The 19494-nt window shown below is 35.4% G+C and overlaps 1 protein-coding gene across 2 annotated transcripts in view; it reads right to left on the reverse strand.

The window, feature by feature from the left end:
* Positions 1-19494, reverse strand: part of LOC129722175 (G protein-coupled receptor kinase 1) — a 240987-nt gene that overhangs the window by 119720 nt on the left and 101773 nt on the right. For both annotated transcript variants that reach the window (XM_055675448.1, XM_055675447.1), the window contains exon 2: positions 7419-7495. In XM_055675448.1, the coding sequence (XP_055531423.1) occupies positions 7419-7495 (77 nt within the window). The remainder of the gene's footprint in view (positions 1-7418; positions 7496-19494) is intronic.

Below are 19494 nucleotides of genomic sequence, written 5' to 3' on the forward strand. Positions count from 1 at the left end.
TTTATGGTTAGCTTCAATAAACCAAACCAAAATAAGCAACGAGTAGGCGGTATAAATTAAAATGCTGAATTAAGTGGCAAAATGACAAAATTACTTTATTGCTTAAGGTTATTTCAGGCCGTTTGTCGTTTTGAACCATTTCTAACCCTCATTTGGCCTTTCGAAATTGCTTCCATTTGTGATTCTCTAAACCACTATTTTGCTTTCTTATTTATTTAGTTTTCTATTTTCATATTTTTTCTTTCTCATGTGATTACTAGTTTTATCTTTCTAACATTTTTTTTGCCAAATAAGTTTTTTTTAATTTCGATATTTATCTTTTCCTTTCTCGTTAATCAATCGAATTTTTCACGTTTAACATATATAAAAAAACAATTCAAGTCCATTTTTCAATATAGTTTTACTAATTTTAGTTCTTCTTTTCTTCACTTCACATCAAGTTTCCCAGAATTCTGTTTCTTTCTTGCGTATTAATTTCAGCATTATAGTTTTTATACGCTATTTCGATTAATCTTTTGCATTTTCCTTACAAGCTTCATTTTGCTCATATTGGTCTTAAAGACAACACCTTATTATTATTTACCTTTTTTCTGATTTTTTTAAATAAATTTTAGGGTTGCTTTCTACTTTTTTATTTCACTTTTCACAAATTCAAGGCAACTTGCCGAATATGCTTTTACAATTTTTCACTCTTTTTTGTTTTTTTTTTTATTTTTTATTTTATTGCACCACTCTCTGATTTTCTTGGGTATTTCATTTTCTCATTTTTTTTCAATAATCCTTTTTAACATCGGTTTCACATTCCATGTTTCTCTGTCATTTGTTGATTTATGATTTATTCCCTTTTATGTTGTTTTTTTTTGTTACTTTCTTGTTTTTTTTTTATTTTTATTCTCGCTTATTTTCCGTCGGTCTAGTTTCGCCACTGTTGTGGCCAATCACCGACGCCCAGGGAGGCGACTCCACACCCAGGACCCTAATTCACGACCCGTTCATTAACGGACCGGCGCCAACGGCTTTACTTCCTCATGTGATGGAAGGCGTGATCCCAGAGTTTTTAGCCTCAGAAAATATCCCGGTGTCGGCTAGGATTGAATCTAGACCAGTTGGGTTGGTTGTGAGTGGATCACGCCACCTCACAACTATCGACACCTATGTCGGCGGTGGGATTCGAACCCAGGCGTCGAGCGTGGTTGGCGGAGACGTTACCAAACACACTAGGCCCCCGCTCAATACTTTCTTGTTGTCAAAAAATGTGGCTTTTTGCCATTTTTTATGTGATTTAATTTTTCGAGGTTTACGCGTGCTCGATTTGAATTCATGATCTTATTTCTTCGCATGGTTTTCTGCCGGTTTGTGTTCCAATATTTTCTATCTTAGTTCTTTCTCACTAAAGTTTTGTGACTAATTTCGCAGAACAAATTTTTCTGTTCTTCTTTTATCTCTTCCATTAAACCTTTTCGTCGCTTTCTCATTACTCATACATTTTTCGCCATATTTCTATGAATATTTGTTCGGTTTTTGGTTTTCCCCCTTTTTTATTAGACTTGTCAATACAGATTTTGCCCTAGAACTCAAACTGAAACTGGTCGTTTTTTGTGTGCTTACAAGAAAATTCATTTAAGCTAAGAAAAAAGAAAAACAATTCAAGTTCACTTTTCAGTTTTGTTTAATTCTTGTTTTCCACTTTGCCTCAAGTTTCACTCAATTATTTTTACTTCTTGTTCATTAATTTCAAATATCATTTTATGCGCAATTTCGATTGATTGTTTTGCATTTCAATTCCTATTTTTCAAGTTAGCATAAGCGCATAAGTATCTTTAGAATTGTCCTCATTTAAAATTATCGTGACAATTTCCTGCTTTTTTCAATTCAATTTTACGATTCCTATTTTCTTTTATTGTTTCGCTTTACACTTATTCCGTTCTAAATTTCCCCCAATCATTTTTCATCGTGAATATATTTTGTCCTTAACCCCATTTATATTCTTTTCTTATTTTCCACTCTTATTTTATTATATTTATTTGGTAATTCTGTCACTCTCTTATTTACATTGGCATTTTCACCAGTGTTGTTAGTCTCGCTCATAAACAGCATGCAACACCTCATGTGAGGTTCTCATTGTTACCGATATCACACACTGGGGAATTCTCCACTCAAGCTATTTCTCATTTTTTTCTCGCTGTCTTCGTTGCTCGCATCGCTCCCGAGATCATATGCACACACGTGCGCCTTCTTTTTAACTCGCGTGTATTCCTCTACTCGTGAGCCCAACCAGCCGAAGATAATCGTTTCAAGATGAATTGTGATGGTTGCGGAGAGACAACAAAAAAATAGTTCAAATAGTGTGACGGACTGCTTCGATAATGATTTGATTCGACTGGTTTTGCATTAGACTACTGTAAAAAACTTACCAAAGCAGTCCGATACCCTACACATTACAGTATGCGATACTTAACAGATTTTTCCCTCACGCTCGGCTGTCAGTGCACGAAGCAAAACCGGGAAGATGGAGAAAGCATTTTTGTTTTCGAGCACGTTTTTGTCAAGCACTCCTCCTAGTTGAGCAATTTTAGTCGAGTAATCCTACTCGCAAGCAGGAACTCGCGTACTCTTTCACAGTCGCTGAGTAGCAAGACGAAAATGTTTTTGCGTGCGAGTGCAGCAACAGCAGCTACTCAGGCGGGTACATGAAGAAGAGAGAGTATCTCCGAAGCGTGTGTGGCAACGACTTAAGAAGCATAGCATATGTCTCGTTCTCAAGCAGAAAGGAGGAGAAAGGTTTTGCTGCTCGCTCGCTTTGCAAAGCTAATTTTCATTTCTTTTCTTTTAGAACTCGATGAAACTTTGTGGGTGTGTAGTACTGTACTGAAATTTGAAAAGAGCTGAAGTTATGACGTAGAACTACGTTTTTCTTTAGCCTGCCACATAGGTGTGTAAATTGAAAATCTATTAACGAAAAGGGGACGAAATTTGTCCCTTTCTGAATGCTCCATTCTTGCAGCAATCGATTGGAAAACAATACACGAACCCGCCCGAATGCAGAAAAATGTTGTTCGACTCTGTGAACTATTGTACTAGTGAAAATTGTCAAGCCTTGTTGAAACAAAGATTACGTCCTGTGATTGGTCGCTTGTTGGCTTTTCCTAAAAAGGTCGCCAGAATAGTATACCTAGTTAGCCGAAGCGTAGCGGATTACGACAGTAGCAGCAGCGGGTTGCGCCAGTATTAGCTGGCTGCAACACGCAACAGCGAGCAAAAGAAATCACTTGAAGTTCCAAGCCGCAACACGATACGGGTTATGTCGTTGCGTGTGTGAGAGCACCATCGGTATTTTTCTGCTGGTTTCAAAAATTAAATGCGGATTGTGGAATCTTTCGTCTGAAGAAGATGAGAGATTGTGATGAAGCTTGGCAAAAAGCGGAGGCCTATTTCTTAGCACGGCTATAATAGAGTGCTTTCGGCCAAACTAATTACATCCTTTTGTTGGATGATGGGACGAACGCACGTAGCTAGTTGCGCCAGGAGCTGCTGGCTTTCCGAATTTGCTTTCGGCTTAAACAAATCATTTGTCCGATTGGTCATATATGTAAGCAGCAGCGCGAAAACAGCAAACGTTTCGATTAGTCTGTTGAGGACTTTTCACGGTGGAGCTAGGCCTTGCTTTGGCAACAACACAAGCAAGCATTCTAGTGCATAGTGTGCGATAGTGTGCGTAGTTCTACGTCAGTAACGCGGCCGTGTCTTAGATAGGAGGTTGTAAATATTTTACTATTTTTTTAATCGATACCTGAACAATGAATAGAGATAGAGAAACGTATTCAAGAAATAACGTTTAGAGAAGAATTTATATTTTATAAATTATTTTATAAAAAAAATATTAACAAAATTAAATTTGTGATGCTACACTGGAAAATATTCGTTTTAAAAATAAAAGTGATTTTGAAAAAATAGGTTTTTAAGATATTTTTTTAAGTTTTTTATAAAAACAACATCGTTGCTCAAAACTTATCCAAACAAATCGAAATCATCAATTATAAAAAAAAGTTTTTCCAACAACAACTTTTTCGTGTCCTCCTGAAAGTACGGAAAGTAATGATAAGAATTATAGCAATGTTGTCAAGGGTTGACTTCTAAGAAATTGTTTGAGCTTTCATTGAAAAATATTGCAAAAAATCAAGTTAAGACACTACACTAAAAAATCAATTGAAAATCAAAGTAATTTTTAAAATCGTTTAGGCCGGTGCAAATATCATTTTCATTTTATGTCACCCCTCCCCCGCCCCCTTCAAAAATGTTGAAAATTTGAAGGGGAAGAAAAAAATGTTCAAACCGTTTTGTTAATATTATTGACTTTTCGACAGCGTTTATGCTTAATTTAGCAACAAACAAGTCCAGTTACAGTGAAAGTGTTATCAAAAGACAAGCCAAAGGATTATTAATGATAATAATGTGGTATTTTTCAACACACTTTTGCATACAAGTTACAAACGTCGTAACCTGCACACAATTTTGTATGGAAGTTATTCCTTTTTTTTTCTTCTCAGTGTTATTTATTTTTTGCCCTCCCCTTAGCTAACTTTGATAACCGTGGACATAAAATATACAATAAAAACTTTTTAAAATTTGTGTCAGCTTTATCTAAGATTTTTTTAAAATAAGTGGTAATAAATGGTGTTTCTTCAAAAACAAAAAAACACTCAAATAATTATTTCAACGTAACATCTCAAACGCAATTTTCGCAATATTTTAAAATGAGAGATCAGACAATTCCTCAAAAGCTGAGCGGGGGCCTAGTGTGGTTGGTAACGTCTCCGCCAACCACGCTCGACGCCTGGGTTCGAATCCCACCGCCGACATAGGTGTCGATGGTTGTGAGGTGGCGTGATCCACTCACAACCAACCCAACTGGTCTAGATTCAATCCTAGCCGACACCGGGAGATTTTCTGAGGCGAAAAATCTCTGGGATCACGCCTTCCATCGCATGAGGAAGTAAAGCCGTTGGCGCCGGTCCGTTAATAAACGGGTCGTGAGTTAGGGTCCTGGGTGTGGAGTCGCCTCCCTGGGCGTCGGTGATTGGCCACAACAGTGGCGGAACTAGACCGACGGAAAATAAGCGAGAATAAAAAAAAAAAAAAATCCTCAAAAGCCAACAACAACTTTTCTCCATGTCTGGTCATTATTTAAATCTAATCACATGTTAGTACAGATAACTTTCCAAAAAAATGAATACAAAGTTGCATAACGTAGTAAGACCTACATCTGGTCGAGTTGGCGCGAAACCCTTCATATCTTTTTCAGGACAGTAACCTTTTTTTTTGTTTTCTTTCCAAGTTTAAATCACATTAAAAAGGAAAGCTACCTACCTCTATTAATATTTTCTCGTTTTTATAAATTTAGCTCTATTTCAATTTCCCGTTGTTGTTAGTTTTTTTGTTGCCATTTTCCTATGTGATATTTATTTACTCACTGAAGCTTTGTGATTAAATTTTTCAGAATAAGTTTTTTTTCTTCTTTCCCTGTAGTACATTGTTTACATTTTCGTCGATTTTATTACTCATTAGATAAAAGCACATTTGGCACCAGCTTTATTGCAAATGAAGGATCGATTATAAGCAGTGTTATTTTATACTATTTAGTTTTTCTTTTCGGTGACTTTTTGCTCCCCTTTTATTTTCAAATGTTCTCTTTACTTTTGTTTTAGACTTTCCTTTCTGTACCTATTTTTTCTGTATGTTCTTCTTTCGGTGGGATCAATATATATTGATTTTCTTTTGTATCAGTCTATAATTAGTTTTTTCATTTATTCAAATTCCCAGTTTTTTTTACTTACCCTTTTCCAATATTTCCGTTATCCATTATGCCCGACATCTTTTATTTCTTGCATTATTTCCTTTATCGATATCTTTTTTTTTTTTTCAAATATCGATAGACTTTTTTATTTTCCTTCACATGATTTTCATTCTTGTTTAAATAACATCTGTGCAGTATTTCATTAATATTTTTGGAGAATAAAATTAGATTTTTTATGGGCAGATAAATGAATGTATGAGCTTTCGCTTTAAATCCAATAAAATTCAAGCCTAATGGTAATATTTAATTCAATAAGCTTGTTAAAACACGAACAGGCCGGTCAACGAACAACGCAATACTCCTAGTAAATTACCAAAATTCCATTAGAGCTCAAATTATCATTCTGCAAACAAACATTGCGCCGCTAGGGAGAAATCTTACTAGTTCGGCACAACATTTGGATTCGAATACTCAACCACACCGCCCAGCTCCCCAGTGAGATCCGGTTAAATTATGAGACTGGGTAGAGTAATTAGAGCCTAAATAGATTATTTCCCGAGCCGATACAGAGCGCGCCGGTCGGAAAATGCCGATAAGACCACTAGCGAAAGGTAGGTGGATAAAACGAACGTTGGCGAGGAAGACCGCTTACTTAACGCTTACCACTGAAAGGATTTATCATTATTGTCTCTGGTTATAGTCGGAATTGGTCGGCGCTATCGCTGGAAAATATTATCAGCGTGATTGGGAATGAGACGATCGCAGTCTTTTGCATTTTAATAAAACAATAAATAAACAATAAAACAAAATTCAATCGAGAAGTGCGGTATTATGTTTATAATTTAGAAACTCGATTCCCAAACCACTTTCTAACGGAAGTATAATTTCTGTTTCGAGAACCCAAGCATTATTTATCGATCCCAGCTTCCGCCGTAGTGATCACTATCAATAGTGAGCCAATAGCCTAAATAAAATTCGAAGCCTTTCATGGCGACCGTTCCAATTCAATTCCGACCCAATATCTCGACTGCCTCCAAATTGGGCCAAACGATGATGGCTGGAGAACAATTTCCGCTGAGCGGATTTTTTTTTTGTTTTGTTACATTTTGCCCCCACAAAGCACAGCCAGCGAAACGATAACAACGTGACGAAGGGTGTGAAAAACAGAAAAAGCTCCCTTCGTGCCACTAGCACATGCCGCTGCCGACTCGTCGTTGGCTGGCGCTCAAGAATGCCAATTTATGCGCCTTCCTTCACGTTTGCTGCTACCGCTACGGCGCTACCACCGTTGCCACCACGGCGGGACTGCGGCGGGAGCGAATATGAGCGATTCTTTTCCCTTCCGGCAGGACTGCACGAAACAAAGCGATAATGGGTATCATTTTCCGGACCATCAATTATACAGAAGGGAAGCACTTTTTGGTTGGCCTGGATTGGACGACTCTGTTTCGCCGAAACTGTCGTACTGTTCGGAAACTTTTCGGAAATTTCCTATGGTTGGCAGTTTTTCGTGACATTCGACGCACAGGAAATCGTGGGGAGTTTTGGTAAAAGTTGCAAACTGCTGCGTGTGTACATTCTAGTTTAGTTATCGAGATATTTTTGGACAGTTTGTTATACTTACCTAACACTTGATTGAAGATTTTGTCGAAGTTCACCTCGTTCTCCTTTTCCAAATATTTATGCATCACACTTCGAACACTGAAAGTACGAGAAAAGAAAAAAAATACAACCAAATTATCAATCTGTCGAGCGTAACTGTTTCACATCTAATTTCACAGACAAATGATTTCTGGGGAGTCATTGCTCTCGTTGTCGCTGTTAAAATAAGACCTATAAGTAGAATGTCATGTCTTAGAGGACGATAAACACCGAGCAGCTTCGGCAAGAAGCTTACGGCAGAACTTTAATTAGCTTCACCGCCTCGGTGTGCCACCAGCTTATGGGTCTCGGTTGGTGCGTTGAGGCTTCGATTAATTTTGACTACAGTTCAGTTGTTCGCCGCCTTGTTTGCTAATTCAGGAGGCGAAAACACTTTGCACCATTATTTATTCATAAAATTCACTTCCACAGACCGAAAGGGCGAACGGCAGCGATGGGGAGTGGCTGGGCTATCAATAGAAAATTTTCTGCCAGCTTTCTACTATGAGCAGCGTCTGTCTACCAGCGCAGCATTGCCGATAATTTAGAATATTCGATAGGCGGTATCTTATCATGCAATCGTTAGCACTTTACGATCGTTGACGATAAATAATCGCATGGAAGCGTCAATTATTAATGTTCGACATCGGTTCAGTGTTTGGCAGCATATCGAGGGTATCTTCCGTCTGGAATTAGCATAGCCTTGAAACATTCGACAAGCAACTCTTTCAGGTGAAGTTGTTCAGTACTATTATTGCTCATTACTTGATGTGTTAAAATAAACTCACATTTTATGAGAATATTTTGTTCATGCTTTAACGCATGTTTTAATTTGAATTGAAGAATCCCAAAATTTCGCATGTATATAGGAATATAAATTTCGAATGTATATAGGAATATATTGACATCAGTTGAGTCAATGATGATTTTATTCAAAGTAGGTCTCCTGTCTGTCTAGTATCCGTGAAATAAGATGTCATTTTGTGCTATTGATGTTTATTTAATCACATTTTTTGAAAAAAGGGTTTATTTACAAAGTAGTACGGGACGGAATCCAAGCATTATTTTATCATTGTCAACAGTACATGGTTGCCAAATTTTAATTTTTTTTGGTGCCATAAAATTCAACAAAATCGTTAATTTGAACATTTTCATATAGGGGAACTGTTCCATTATTAATCTAAGCCCATATATTTATCTTATACCACATGAAAACACAATTAAAAACAGGAAAAAAGCGCATATTTTCTAACTAAACCAATCTACTTATCCATGCAATGGATTCTTCTTAGTTCACTTTAGATTTCTCATAAAGTAGAATCCTCAAAATCTCGCTTAAAAGCTCTAAAATTGATATTATAGTCGGGCATCTGCACTCGAAAACTCATTTAATTCAGTCACCTACCCCAGAGTACAAAATTCGCGCATTGTTCTAAAGTTGCTCATCCGCGCACGCAAGAAAAGTGAAATAAATTGCTCGGCGATCAACTGAGCATTACGTTACCGTTCACATCACTCTGGGGTGCGGCAAAAACAGTATAAAATCGAACTTTCTGTGAATCTTCCTATAATATTGAATTCGAAAACGGTTGGGATGTGGCTTCAATGTCAACCTAAATGTTTTGATATTTGACCAACTGTTCTTCTAGTAAAGGAAAAGCTAACGAAATCTACTCCCTCTTAAACTGAGAGAGCAAACAAATGTTTACCCCTAACACGCGATGATTAAGAGTGAAAAGGAACTCTGCGACTGAAATACTCTACGCCTAAATGTGGATAATTACTCACTCTGTGTGAGAGAAAGTCTAGTTCTCCAAGGGGTTTGGCAGGTAAAGAAGGGAATTTGAGCAAAAATCAAGAGAAAGTAAGAAGCCTGGCTACAACGGAACTAGTTCAGCAGCCAACCGATTTTTTTATCATAAGAGCAAGATCGCGCCAAATCACCGATGGTCGAATATCGACCATTTTTGATTTGAATGAAACTTTGCACACGTATTTGGCTCAGCAAACTGAGCATTTTCCACAGATGGAGCGATTTTTTACACCCATGAGTTACATTCTAGAAGGGCGTATGCCTTTTGGCATAGGTTTTATTCGAAGCATTGTAGCCCAGAAACCGTTGGTTGTATAGAAAAACTGTCTGAGAATGAGTTGTAGGGAATTAAAAATGCACCATAAAAAAATATACACTGTACAAAAAAAAATTTTTTGACCAAAAAAAATTAAAAATAAACAAAATTTCAATTTAAAAAAAGAGTTGAATTTTTTCCTTATTTTTTTTTAAAGAAACTTGACGTTAATACGCAACTTTTAAAAAAAAGTCCAGGATGGAGAAATGAAAAATAGTTTTTTTATGTTAGATGATTTTTTTTATGAAAATTCTAATTCAAACATTTCTCAAAATATTTGTATCCTGATGATTTTAAAAGATGCAGAGATTCATTTTGAATCAAAAAGCTCTTGGTAGTAAACATTCTGAACGCATTGGTTTACGAGTTATTTGTAATTTAAGCTCGATAAATTAATTATTTTTCGGAAAATACACGTTTTTCTTAATTTGTCCATGGTTCTCCAGCAAAAACCTTACGTTAATTGGAATGTTTGATCAAAAATATACAATTCATTCTTTGACAACAAAACGATTGGATAAATAACTCAAGCGCAAAAACTTAGCCTACCTACACGTTCCCCCTTGCCGAATGTTTTATAAAAAAATATGTTTGTCGTGATTGCATTTTGTGAAGATGAATAAAGTGAAAATGGAATACACCAAGCCCAAATGCTGTAAACCCTTTCCTGGTCATCGGTGCTCATCAAGCTTACGCAAATTAAACGAAAACGTTATTGCAAAATTAAAAACATTGAACACTCAAGCTCATTTTAATACGTCTTTATCAATTTGTGATTCGTTTAGTTATTTGAATGATAGTCAAGCCACCATTCATCCCTTCGTTGTTTACTATTCAGAATCTGGAACACTTAAGAATACCAGCTTCATCATAATATCGGAAGTACTCCATCATGATACTGTTGCGGTTCAGGTGTTCATTGCCAAATTAATGTGTTTTTTGAAAACAACAATAGAGTTAATAAAAGCGATATTAATGTCTGATGGAGCTGCCTCACAATATAAAAATAGAAAAAACTTTGCAAGTTCAAAACAAAATATAACGTCGATGCAGAGTGGCATTTTTTTGCGACTTCTCATGTTAAAGGCCCATGCGATGCAATTGGTGGCATATTAAAACGAATGGCAGGAAATGCAAGTTTAGCTAAAGAACATGAACAAAATCTATAATAATAGCTGCCACACAAAAGTATTACTCTTTTGTTTCGATTTCAGAAAATAAGTTACAAACGAAGCTGTTTCCAAAAGATGACGAATCATTTACTTATGATGTATACCCGATCAAACGATTATAACGAACGGGTAACAAAAATATATCTCAACCTGATAGAAATAACAAAGCCTGTAATATTCTTGCTATGCCGGAATGATAAAAAGTACATAATTATATCAAATTCAGTTCATCTTGCACTTGAATGTTCAAAAGTGTGTTTTTAAAGCATTTTTATAACAAAATTTGTTATTTAATTAACAAAATATCGTACATTCTAACTAATTCTGATTTTTTTCTGCCTAAAACCTTACAAAACTTGCTTTAATTTGTAATATTCAGTAAGTAATTTTGATAGGAATTTTGATATTTTAACTATTAACGATACCAAGTTTTGAACACAAGTTGATACAAAAAGTTCGTAACAAAATATCAAGATTTTTTATAATTCTGGTATTTTTGACTGATCGGGTATGGAATATAAGGTGAAACTAGTTCTGTAAAGTATCTATGTCATGAAAAAATATGTTCTTAAGATAATAAAACTCGAAAATAAATATTTGATTCTTATATATATATATATATATATATATATATATATATATATATATATATATATATATATATATATATATATATATATATATATATATATATATCTATATATATATATATATATATATATATATATATATATATATATATATATATATATATATATATATATATATATATATATATATATACCGTTCGCCCACTCGTTTTGTTGTCAAAGAATGAATTGTATATTTTTGATCAAGCATTTCAATGAACGTATGGTTTTTGCTGGAGAACCATGGACAAATTAAGAAAAACGTGTATTTTCCCAAATAATTATAATTTTTCGAGCTTAAATTAGAAATAACTCGAAAACCAATGCCTTTAAAATGCTAACTACCAAGAGCTTTTTGATTTAAAATGACTCTCTGCATCTTTTAAAATCATCAGGATACAAATATTTTGAAAAATGTTTAAATTAGAATTTTCATAAAAAAATTAATCTACCATAAAAAAATTATTTTTCATTTCTCCATCCTGGCCTTTTTTTAAAAGTTGCGTATTAACGTCAAGTTTCTTTAAAAAAAAATAAGAAAAAAATTCAACTTTTTTTTCAAATTGAAATTTAATGTTTATTTTTAATTTTTTTGGTCAAAAAAATTTTTTTTGTACAGTGTATATTTTTTTATGGTGCATTTTTAATTCCCTACAACTCATTCTCAGACAGTTTTTCTATACAACCAACGGTTTCTGGGCTACAATGCTTCGAATAAAACCTATGCCAAAAGGCATACGCCCTTTTAGAATGTAGCTCATGGGTGTAAAATATCTCTGCACCTGTGGAAAATGCTCAGTTTGCTAAGCCAAATACGTGTGCAAAGTTTCATTCAAATCAAAAATGGTCTATTAAATTTTCGCGTATTTCCAGGCGATTTGAAATGATTCTGCTAATAAGCGGATCACTTTTTGTTTAAATCACTAAACAAAATCACTAAACTACACTAAGAATACTTTTATCTTTAGATTTTCACCTCAAATTTCCAAAAACAAGCCTTAATTGGAAGAAATATATGTGATGAATTTTTACAAATCCTCAATTTCAACTGTATGTATTTTCATCTGTTTTCACTGCGTTGAAGATAATCAAAAGTTGCCAAATCAGTTTCTGTTAATACGAAAAGATCATACTAAAAATGTTGAATTATTCCGACATAATTGACATAAATTGACAGTGCTGCAGTAGTTACCTAGGTTACCAATTTTACACGTAAACAACTACAGCTGATGCCTGGGTAACCTACTACGACGGTTTTCGGCTACGTTAATTCATGATAATGTTATTCATTTATAATTAACAGTGCGATGAATATGAGGGTGTCGTGAGATGAATAATTGAGCAGTGATTTAAGTTTTGAGATGAATATGGAAGCGTTGTGAAAAATGGTTTGTTTTAAAAAGTTCAGGATAAATCTACATAAGTTAACTAAATTTTCAATGCTGGGCGATTCCATAAGAGCATGTAAGCATATTTTGTTTATTTGTTCAATGATTTCGTGTAAATCTGGTGTTTAATCTGTGCATTCTTCGTGGATATCGGCTTAATAAGATGAATAATGAAACAAATACCCTACTGCTGATAGTGCTGACAACACCGGCGAACTACTTGGTACACGCAGTTGACTTGAAACTAGAAAAAAGTGAAAACCGGGATTAGTGTGAAGTATAGTTAGTTTGGGCGGTTACGCGATTCTTACTTACCGGTATTTGTGGAATATATTCTAGCAGCTACCGGTGCGAAAATATAAACAACATCAAGAGAGTTTTAAAGGTGGCACGGTAAACCAAATGTGCAAACTGATTGAATTAGGTGCTCCGGTGCTGGTTTAGCAGTTTCACAATAAATAATTGCAGGTTAGCCGAAAAATTAACGAAATTCTATGAAGCATTCCCGAAATGCGGTAGTATGCATGAGGAAGTCATCCCATGCTTGGATTCCGTCCCGTTTCGCGTTAAGAAAGCTAAATAAAATGAAAGTGTTTATAAGCCTGGTTGATTGCGCAATTCTTTCAAGATCGGCGTTGATTATCCTGATAGGTCTTGTATGGGTATTCCAGAGTGGCTAATATACAGTTGAACGTCGTCGCCATAGAGTTGTATCGAGCAGTACTTTATAACAGTTGGTAAAACATTTACATGACAGCAGAATAGTAGAGGTCCAAGTACAGAGCCTTGAGGAACGCGGGAAGTAGTTGCTTTCCTTGGACTGTCGATACTGCTTGGGTTTGTTTGTTTCAAACACGATTTCAGCAGAAATGGTAGAGTTAGCGTGATTGAATTGCGTTTCAAGTTTAGAGAAGAGTAAACCCAAAACCAGAACAGTTTTTTTGATTGGTATAATACCTTCGGCAGAGTTGTAGGCAGTAAATCTGTTCTGATTTTTCCATAATCCAAGAACTAATCAAGCAAATGGAACCAAATTTGACAAGTGAAGGTTTTTGAAGGCAAGAAATGCGTAAACGGAGGTTTAATACCCCAAATTACTTAGGAAGGGGGAGGGAGGTGCATACAAATTTCTGCATAGCTCGAGAACTAAGCAAGCCAATGTAACCAAATTTGGCGGGTGGAGGTTTTTGGAAGCAAGAAATAAAGTTTACAATGTAGGGGAACTGCTCCATTATTCATCTCATTAAGCCGATATTCACGAAGAATGCATGGATTAAACACCAAATTTTCACGAAATTATTGAAAAAATAAACTAAATATAGATACGTGCTCTTATGGAATCGTTTAGCATTGTATATTTAGTAAAATTAGATTGATTTATCCTGAATTTTGTAAAATAAACCATTTTAAACAACGCTTCAATATCCATCTCAAAACTTAAATAACTGCTCAATTATTCATCTCACGATGCCCCCATATTCGTCACACCTTCAATCATGAATGAAAAACATTATCATGAATAAACGTAGCCGCAGCCCGTCGTAGTAGGTTACCTAGATATTCACTGCAGTTGTTTACGTGCAAAATTGGTAACCTTGGTAACCACTACAGTGTTGTAGATTTTTGTCAATTATGTCGGAATAATTCAACATTTTCAGTATGAGTTTTTCGTATTAACAGAAACTGATTTGGCAACTTTTGATTTTCAACAACGCAGTGAAAACAGATGAAAATACATACAGTTGAAAGTTAGGAATTGTAGAAATTCATGTCATATATTACTGCTAATTCAAGCTTGTTTTAGGAAATTTGAAGTGAACATTTCAAAGATTGAAGTATTCTTAGTGTAGCGAGTGATTTTGTTTAGTGATTAAAATGAAACGTGGTCCGCTAGTGATGAAAAAAACTTTGGTTGGCTGCTAAACGAGTCCAATTGTAGCCGTATAGAACAATGCGCGGATTTTGTTTCTGAGGTAGGTGATTGAATTAAATGTGTTTTCGAGTACAGATGCCCGACTATAATATCAAATTTAGTGCTTTTAAGTGAGTTTTTGAGGATTATACTTTATGAGGAATCTAAAGGGAGCTAAAAAATCCATTCCATGGATTAGCAGATTGGTTTAAAAGGAAAATATGCATTTTTCCCTGTTTTCAATTGTTTTTTCTTGTTTAATGAGATGAATATATGGACTGAGATGAATATTGGAGCAGTTCCCCTATCTAATTTTCCGAGGATGCGAAAAATGAACAAGGACAGGAGGTGTGACTTAGACCTAGAAAAAAATTTCCTCATTCAGGTGGGACTCGAACCCGCAATTTCCGATGTCACCGGCATACTGTTTTGGCCAATTGAACTACTGGAAAGGTAACCTTCCCTAAGAATAATATCGATCAACCTCTACCATTGTGTCCCGTTCCAAGCTCGCCTCGACACACACACACTACCTTTTTTTATAACTGAGAGATTGCTTACCTCACACTTTGTATAGCGACCTACCTTTACTACTAGCGAGAATCGATGAGACGATTCAGTAGGTGGCAGTATCTCCACCGAAACGCATCTGACGGAAGAGCTCCACAAGATAGTATGTGTGATTGATCGAGGCGTACTTGTACCGGTCATGTGATGATTTGAGCTATTTGGTTTCGCTGTTTAAGCATCCGGCTACAGAAATTTTCTCGAAACAATCGTTAGCGACTGGCAGTGGAGAAGTAGCAGTTGAAGTTTTCGTTTGAATGATTTCGTTTCCATAAGACTTTCGTCGTTTAATATCGACAAAAGAGAAACTCAATGCAATTGAAGGACAAAATTATTGTTTACAATTTTGCTGAAGACACTATACCGATCAAACAAATTATTTTGGCTCTAAAAATATGTTTATCATTATTAGCCACTCATCTCAGGAAAACTCCTGAAGTTGGAATTCTCGTTAGCACAAAACACTCTTTGCTTTCATATGAATCGAAGCTGAGCGCCTATTAAAGGTAAATATTTTTAGATCCAAAACGATTAGTTTGATCGGTAAAGTGTCTTCAGCAAAGTTGTATATAAATATTTTGTCTTTCCAAAAAAATATACACTGTAGAAAAATTTGCTTTAAGGACAAAACATTTAAGCTATCATTGTGTGTTTTTCGTAGAGAAAAAAAAACTAGATTTTCAAAACCTTTTTTTTTGTCTTACAGTGCATATTTTCATCTAAAAGTTCATAACTACATCATACCAATCAAACAAACCGTTCTAGTTTTAGTTTTATTTAATTTTTTTTTTATGTAAAAATTTAAACTTTTTTTGTCTTATCAGACAATTGATGTTGTATGTCAATGTTTTGTAGTTTTTATGAAAATTGAGCTTTTTCAGGTTAATATTTTTTTGTGTACTAACAATGATATTTTTATTCCGTGGGATGACTCTTTTGTACGTCTACTGCATTTGGATTTATATTGGTATTTCTATGTAACGAAGCATGGATCAATCAGAAATTTAGAAAACTAATTCGTTTAATTCGAAAACTAATTATGATTTGACTATGGGCAGATTATTATATACATAAAAAACTTTTGGCAAATATTCTGCGGATTAAAATACTATATTTGATTCTACAATATACGGTTTACTATTTGAAGTTAGAGGTGTCCAAGTAAATCGGTAGAGAGTTTTCTGCGAAATTTGGTCTTTCTGATTTTGACGTAGAGCTACGTCTCTCAGGAAGTTCGGCTACATAGGGATCCAGAATTAAAATCTAAAAACGGAAAAAGTGAAAAACATATTCAATTTCAGATGCTGAAAAGTCGCTGAGTTTTCGATGGATTTTTTTCGTTCTTGCAGCAATCGATTGGAAAATCTTCCTACAATCCGCCCAAACTCTGAAAATTGTTTTTCGATCATTAGAAAATTATCAAGCGTTGTTAAAATGCAAAATTCTACCTCTGATTGGGGTTTAATGCTTACTTTCCCAAGCACGGTCGATGGAACTATAGACCTAGTGAATCGGGAATGTACTGTTTAAGCTACATAAGAGCCCTTTTCTGCCTAAATAAGTAATAATAGTTGTAGACAGCGACTAAGCCAGTCCTTACTCAGCAGCTGCAGTGGCAGCGGATAGCAGCAGCGATAGTGGCAAGGCCAGATGCTGCAGCGGCACTTTCTCTAGTAAAAGCTGCCTTTGTGCGGTAGTGGGCAGCATCAGTAGCAGGTACACCAGCCTACAAAAATTGCTTTATTTTGACAACACACAAACGTTTTGGGATGCTGGTATTCAAGATATGTGGGCCATCAAATTTTCATTGTGAAAACAGTTCTCCACTGTGTTAGCAGAAAAATGCTTTGATCCCCACTGTTGGGGTAGCACACAGATACGATCAACATTACATCCGACATTAAATTGAACAACAATTGTCCTTATAAAGACAAAAAATAAATTATTATAGATTTATTATTTTCTCGTGTTGCGTTAGAACTAAATGCAAAGTGTTATTTTAATCTGCATGCACTCTGGCTGTTGAAACTTGTTTGCGCTGTATACTGTTTGTTTAATTTCTGTTTAGTGATGCCGTATTTATATGTGCAAATTGAAATTCGATACCGTTTTAACTCCTCTTCTGCACAAAAATTTTAACAGATTCAATACAAATAATGTAACAAACAACCTTACGTAGTTCTAAGACAACCTTCTGGTCGTGGCTTTGCAAACAACCCTTGTGATTTTTTCGTAGTATTCCAAGACCGTTCAGATCAATCCTTAACGTAATAAAAAACCGAAATGAAGAATTTTCTTGTTTCGAAGAATGCTGCTAAATGTTTTCCAAGAATTTTACAGTATCCAGTGTATAAAGGGACTGTGATCTAGTCTGTATCGGGGGCCATCAGATTAGACGTGACAAAAAGACATAAATTCACTGTTTAGATGTATGATTTTTTTTAGAAATGACCTTGGGTTAAGTTTTTCTAGATTATTGCTGACCATTTAATCGAGATGTGTGCAAAAAAATTAAAAGACCTCTTTAATGTCACAAAATATCAAAAAACTGGTTGCAGTGAGGAAAAAAACCCAACATGGAAAAAACCTTTTTAATTGATACAATTTCAACCAACTCATTTTGGTTCGAGGCCCATTAAGAATTCAATTCTAGTTTTTTTTATTCTCGCTTGTTTTCCGTCGGTCTAATTCCGCCACTGTCGTTGTGCCAATCACCGACCCCGGGAGGTGACTCCACCAGAACCCTAACTCACGACCCGTTGATTAAGGGGTTATATACCTTTTTGGTCGAGAAAAATGAGGGAAGTTTCAATTTATTTTTAGGTGCATAGTACCATTTTCATTGCATCAAAGTGATATTTTTCTGAAAGTACAGTTTATCAACAACAAAAAAATACATTTGATTTTAAGATATACCAATTATTACTGGAGTAATGGCCGTTTTCCCGAAACGCTATTTTTTTGCAGAGGCTTGCGGTGATCCTGATAGAGACTCAGCGGAACAACCGAAATAAAAAAAACTCATATTATTTCATTAGTTTAGAAGTGTGCCGTGTCCTTGAACGCTCGCTTTTATGAGTATTTTGTTTTCAGTGCACACATGAACGTTTTTCCCAAAAAATGCAGGTTTTGAGCGCTAAAAATTGCATTGAATTTTTTTTTGCGGCAAAATGTGACTGTATGTTGCAAAAAAGCGTTCGTTCAAGGACTGGCGAATTTAATAACGAAAATTTAAAAAAAAAATGAAGGAAATCGGTTCAGTAGTTTTCCTACAATCAGGATCACGGCAAAGTCATTTTTCGGAAAACACTATTCCGAGATAATCGCGTGTAAAGCTTCAAGTTTAGCTTATGCGGCCGTGGCGAGGCGCGCTGCAAATCGCTCTAACTTTCTTCCTATTGCTCAGATCTTTATAAAAATTTGTGAAAATGTCCTCAAGATGTTGTATTTGAAGATAATGCAATAATTTTTTTTCGGTTTTTTGAAAACTAAAAAGGTATATAACCCCTTAACGGACCGGCGGCAACGGCTTTACTTCCTCCTCATGCGATGGAAGGCGTGATCCCGGAGATTTGTCGCCGCAGAAAATCTCCTGGTATCGGCTAGGATTGAATCTAGACCAGTTTGGTTGGTTGTGAGTGGATCACGCCACCTCACAATCATCGATACCTATGTCGGCGGTGGGATTCGAACCCAGGCGTCGAGCGTGGTTGGCGCAGATGTTACCAACCACGCTAGGCCCCCGCCTTGCAATCAATTCTAGTTATATTGAACTAGAGATCACGGCGAGGTTGTGATTGAAATAACAAAGAATCAAGTTTTGATACCAGAGTACAACTCCCAGACTTAGCTGTATCGATCAAAATATTTTTACAAATTTAACTATCATTTATTTAGATTCATCATAAAATGGTTCATGCGAGATTTACAGTGGCCCCAATTTTCCATACAAAACTAATTGAAAGGATTTCAATTACGATCCGAATTAAACAGTGCGAATCGGTCTATCAGAGTACTTAGCAACGCACTGTGAAAATACGTAAGCGTAGCACGACAAGCTATTTTATAAATATGTAACATTTCATACAGTCACTTGAATATTGTCAGCTCGGCTAGAGCCAAACCATCGCAGATACTCGAATATATTCAAACCAACAGTCATGCCTGTTTTTACACTGTTCTAAAAAGTTTTTTTTTGTTTGGCTTTATTATGCAAGTCAATGGTTCAGCGCTTGTTTGAAACATAAAGTTTTTAGCTAACT

Source organism: Wyeomyia smithii, chromosome 2 (genome assembly GCF_029784165.1).
Source record: "Wyeomyia smithii strain HCP4-BCI-WySm-NY-G18 chromosome 2, ASM2978416v1, whole genome shotgun sequence".
NCBI classification, from domain to species: domain Eukaryota; kingdom Metazoa; phylum Arthropoda; class Insecta; order Diptera; family Culicidae; genus Wyeomyia; species Wyeomyia smithii.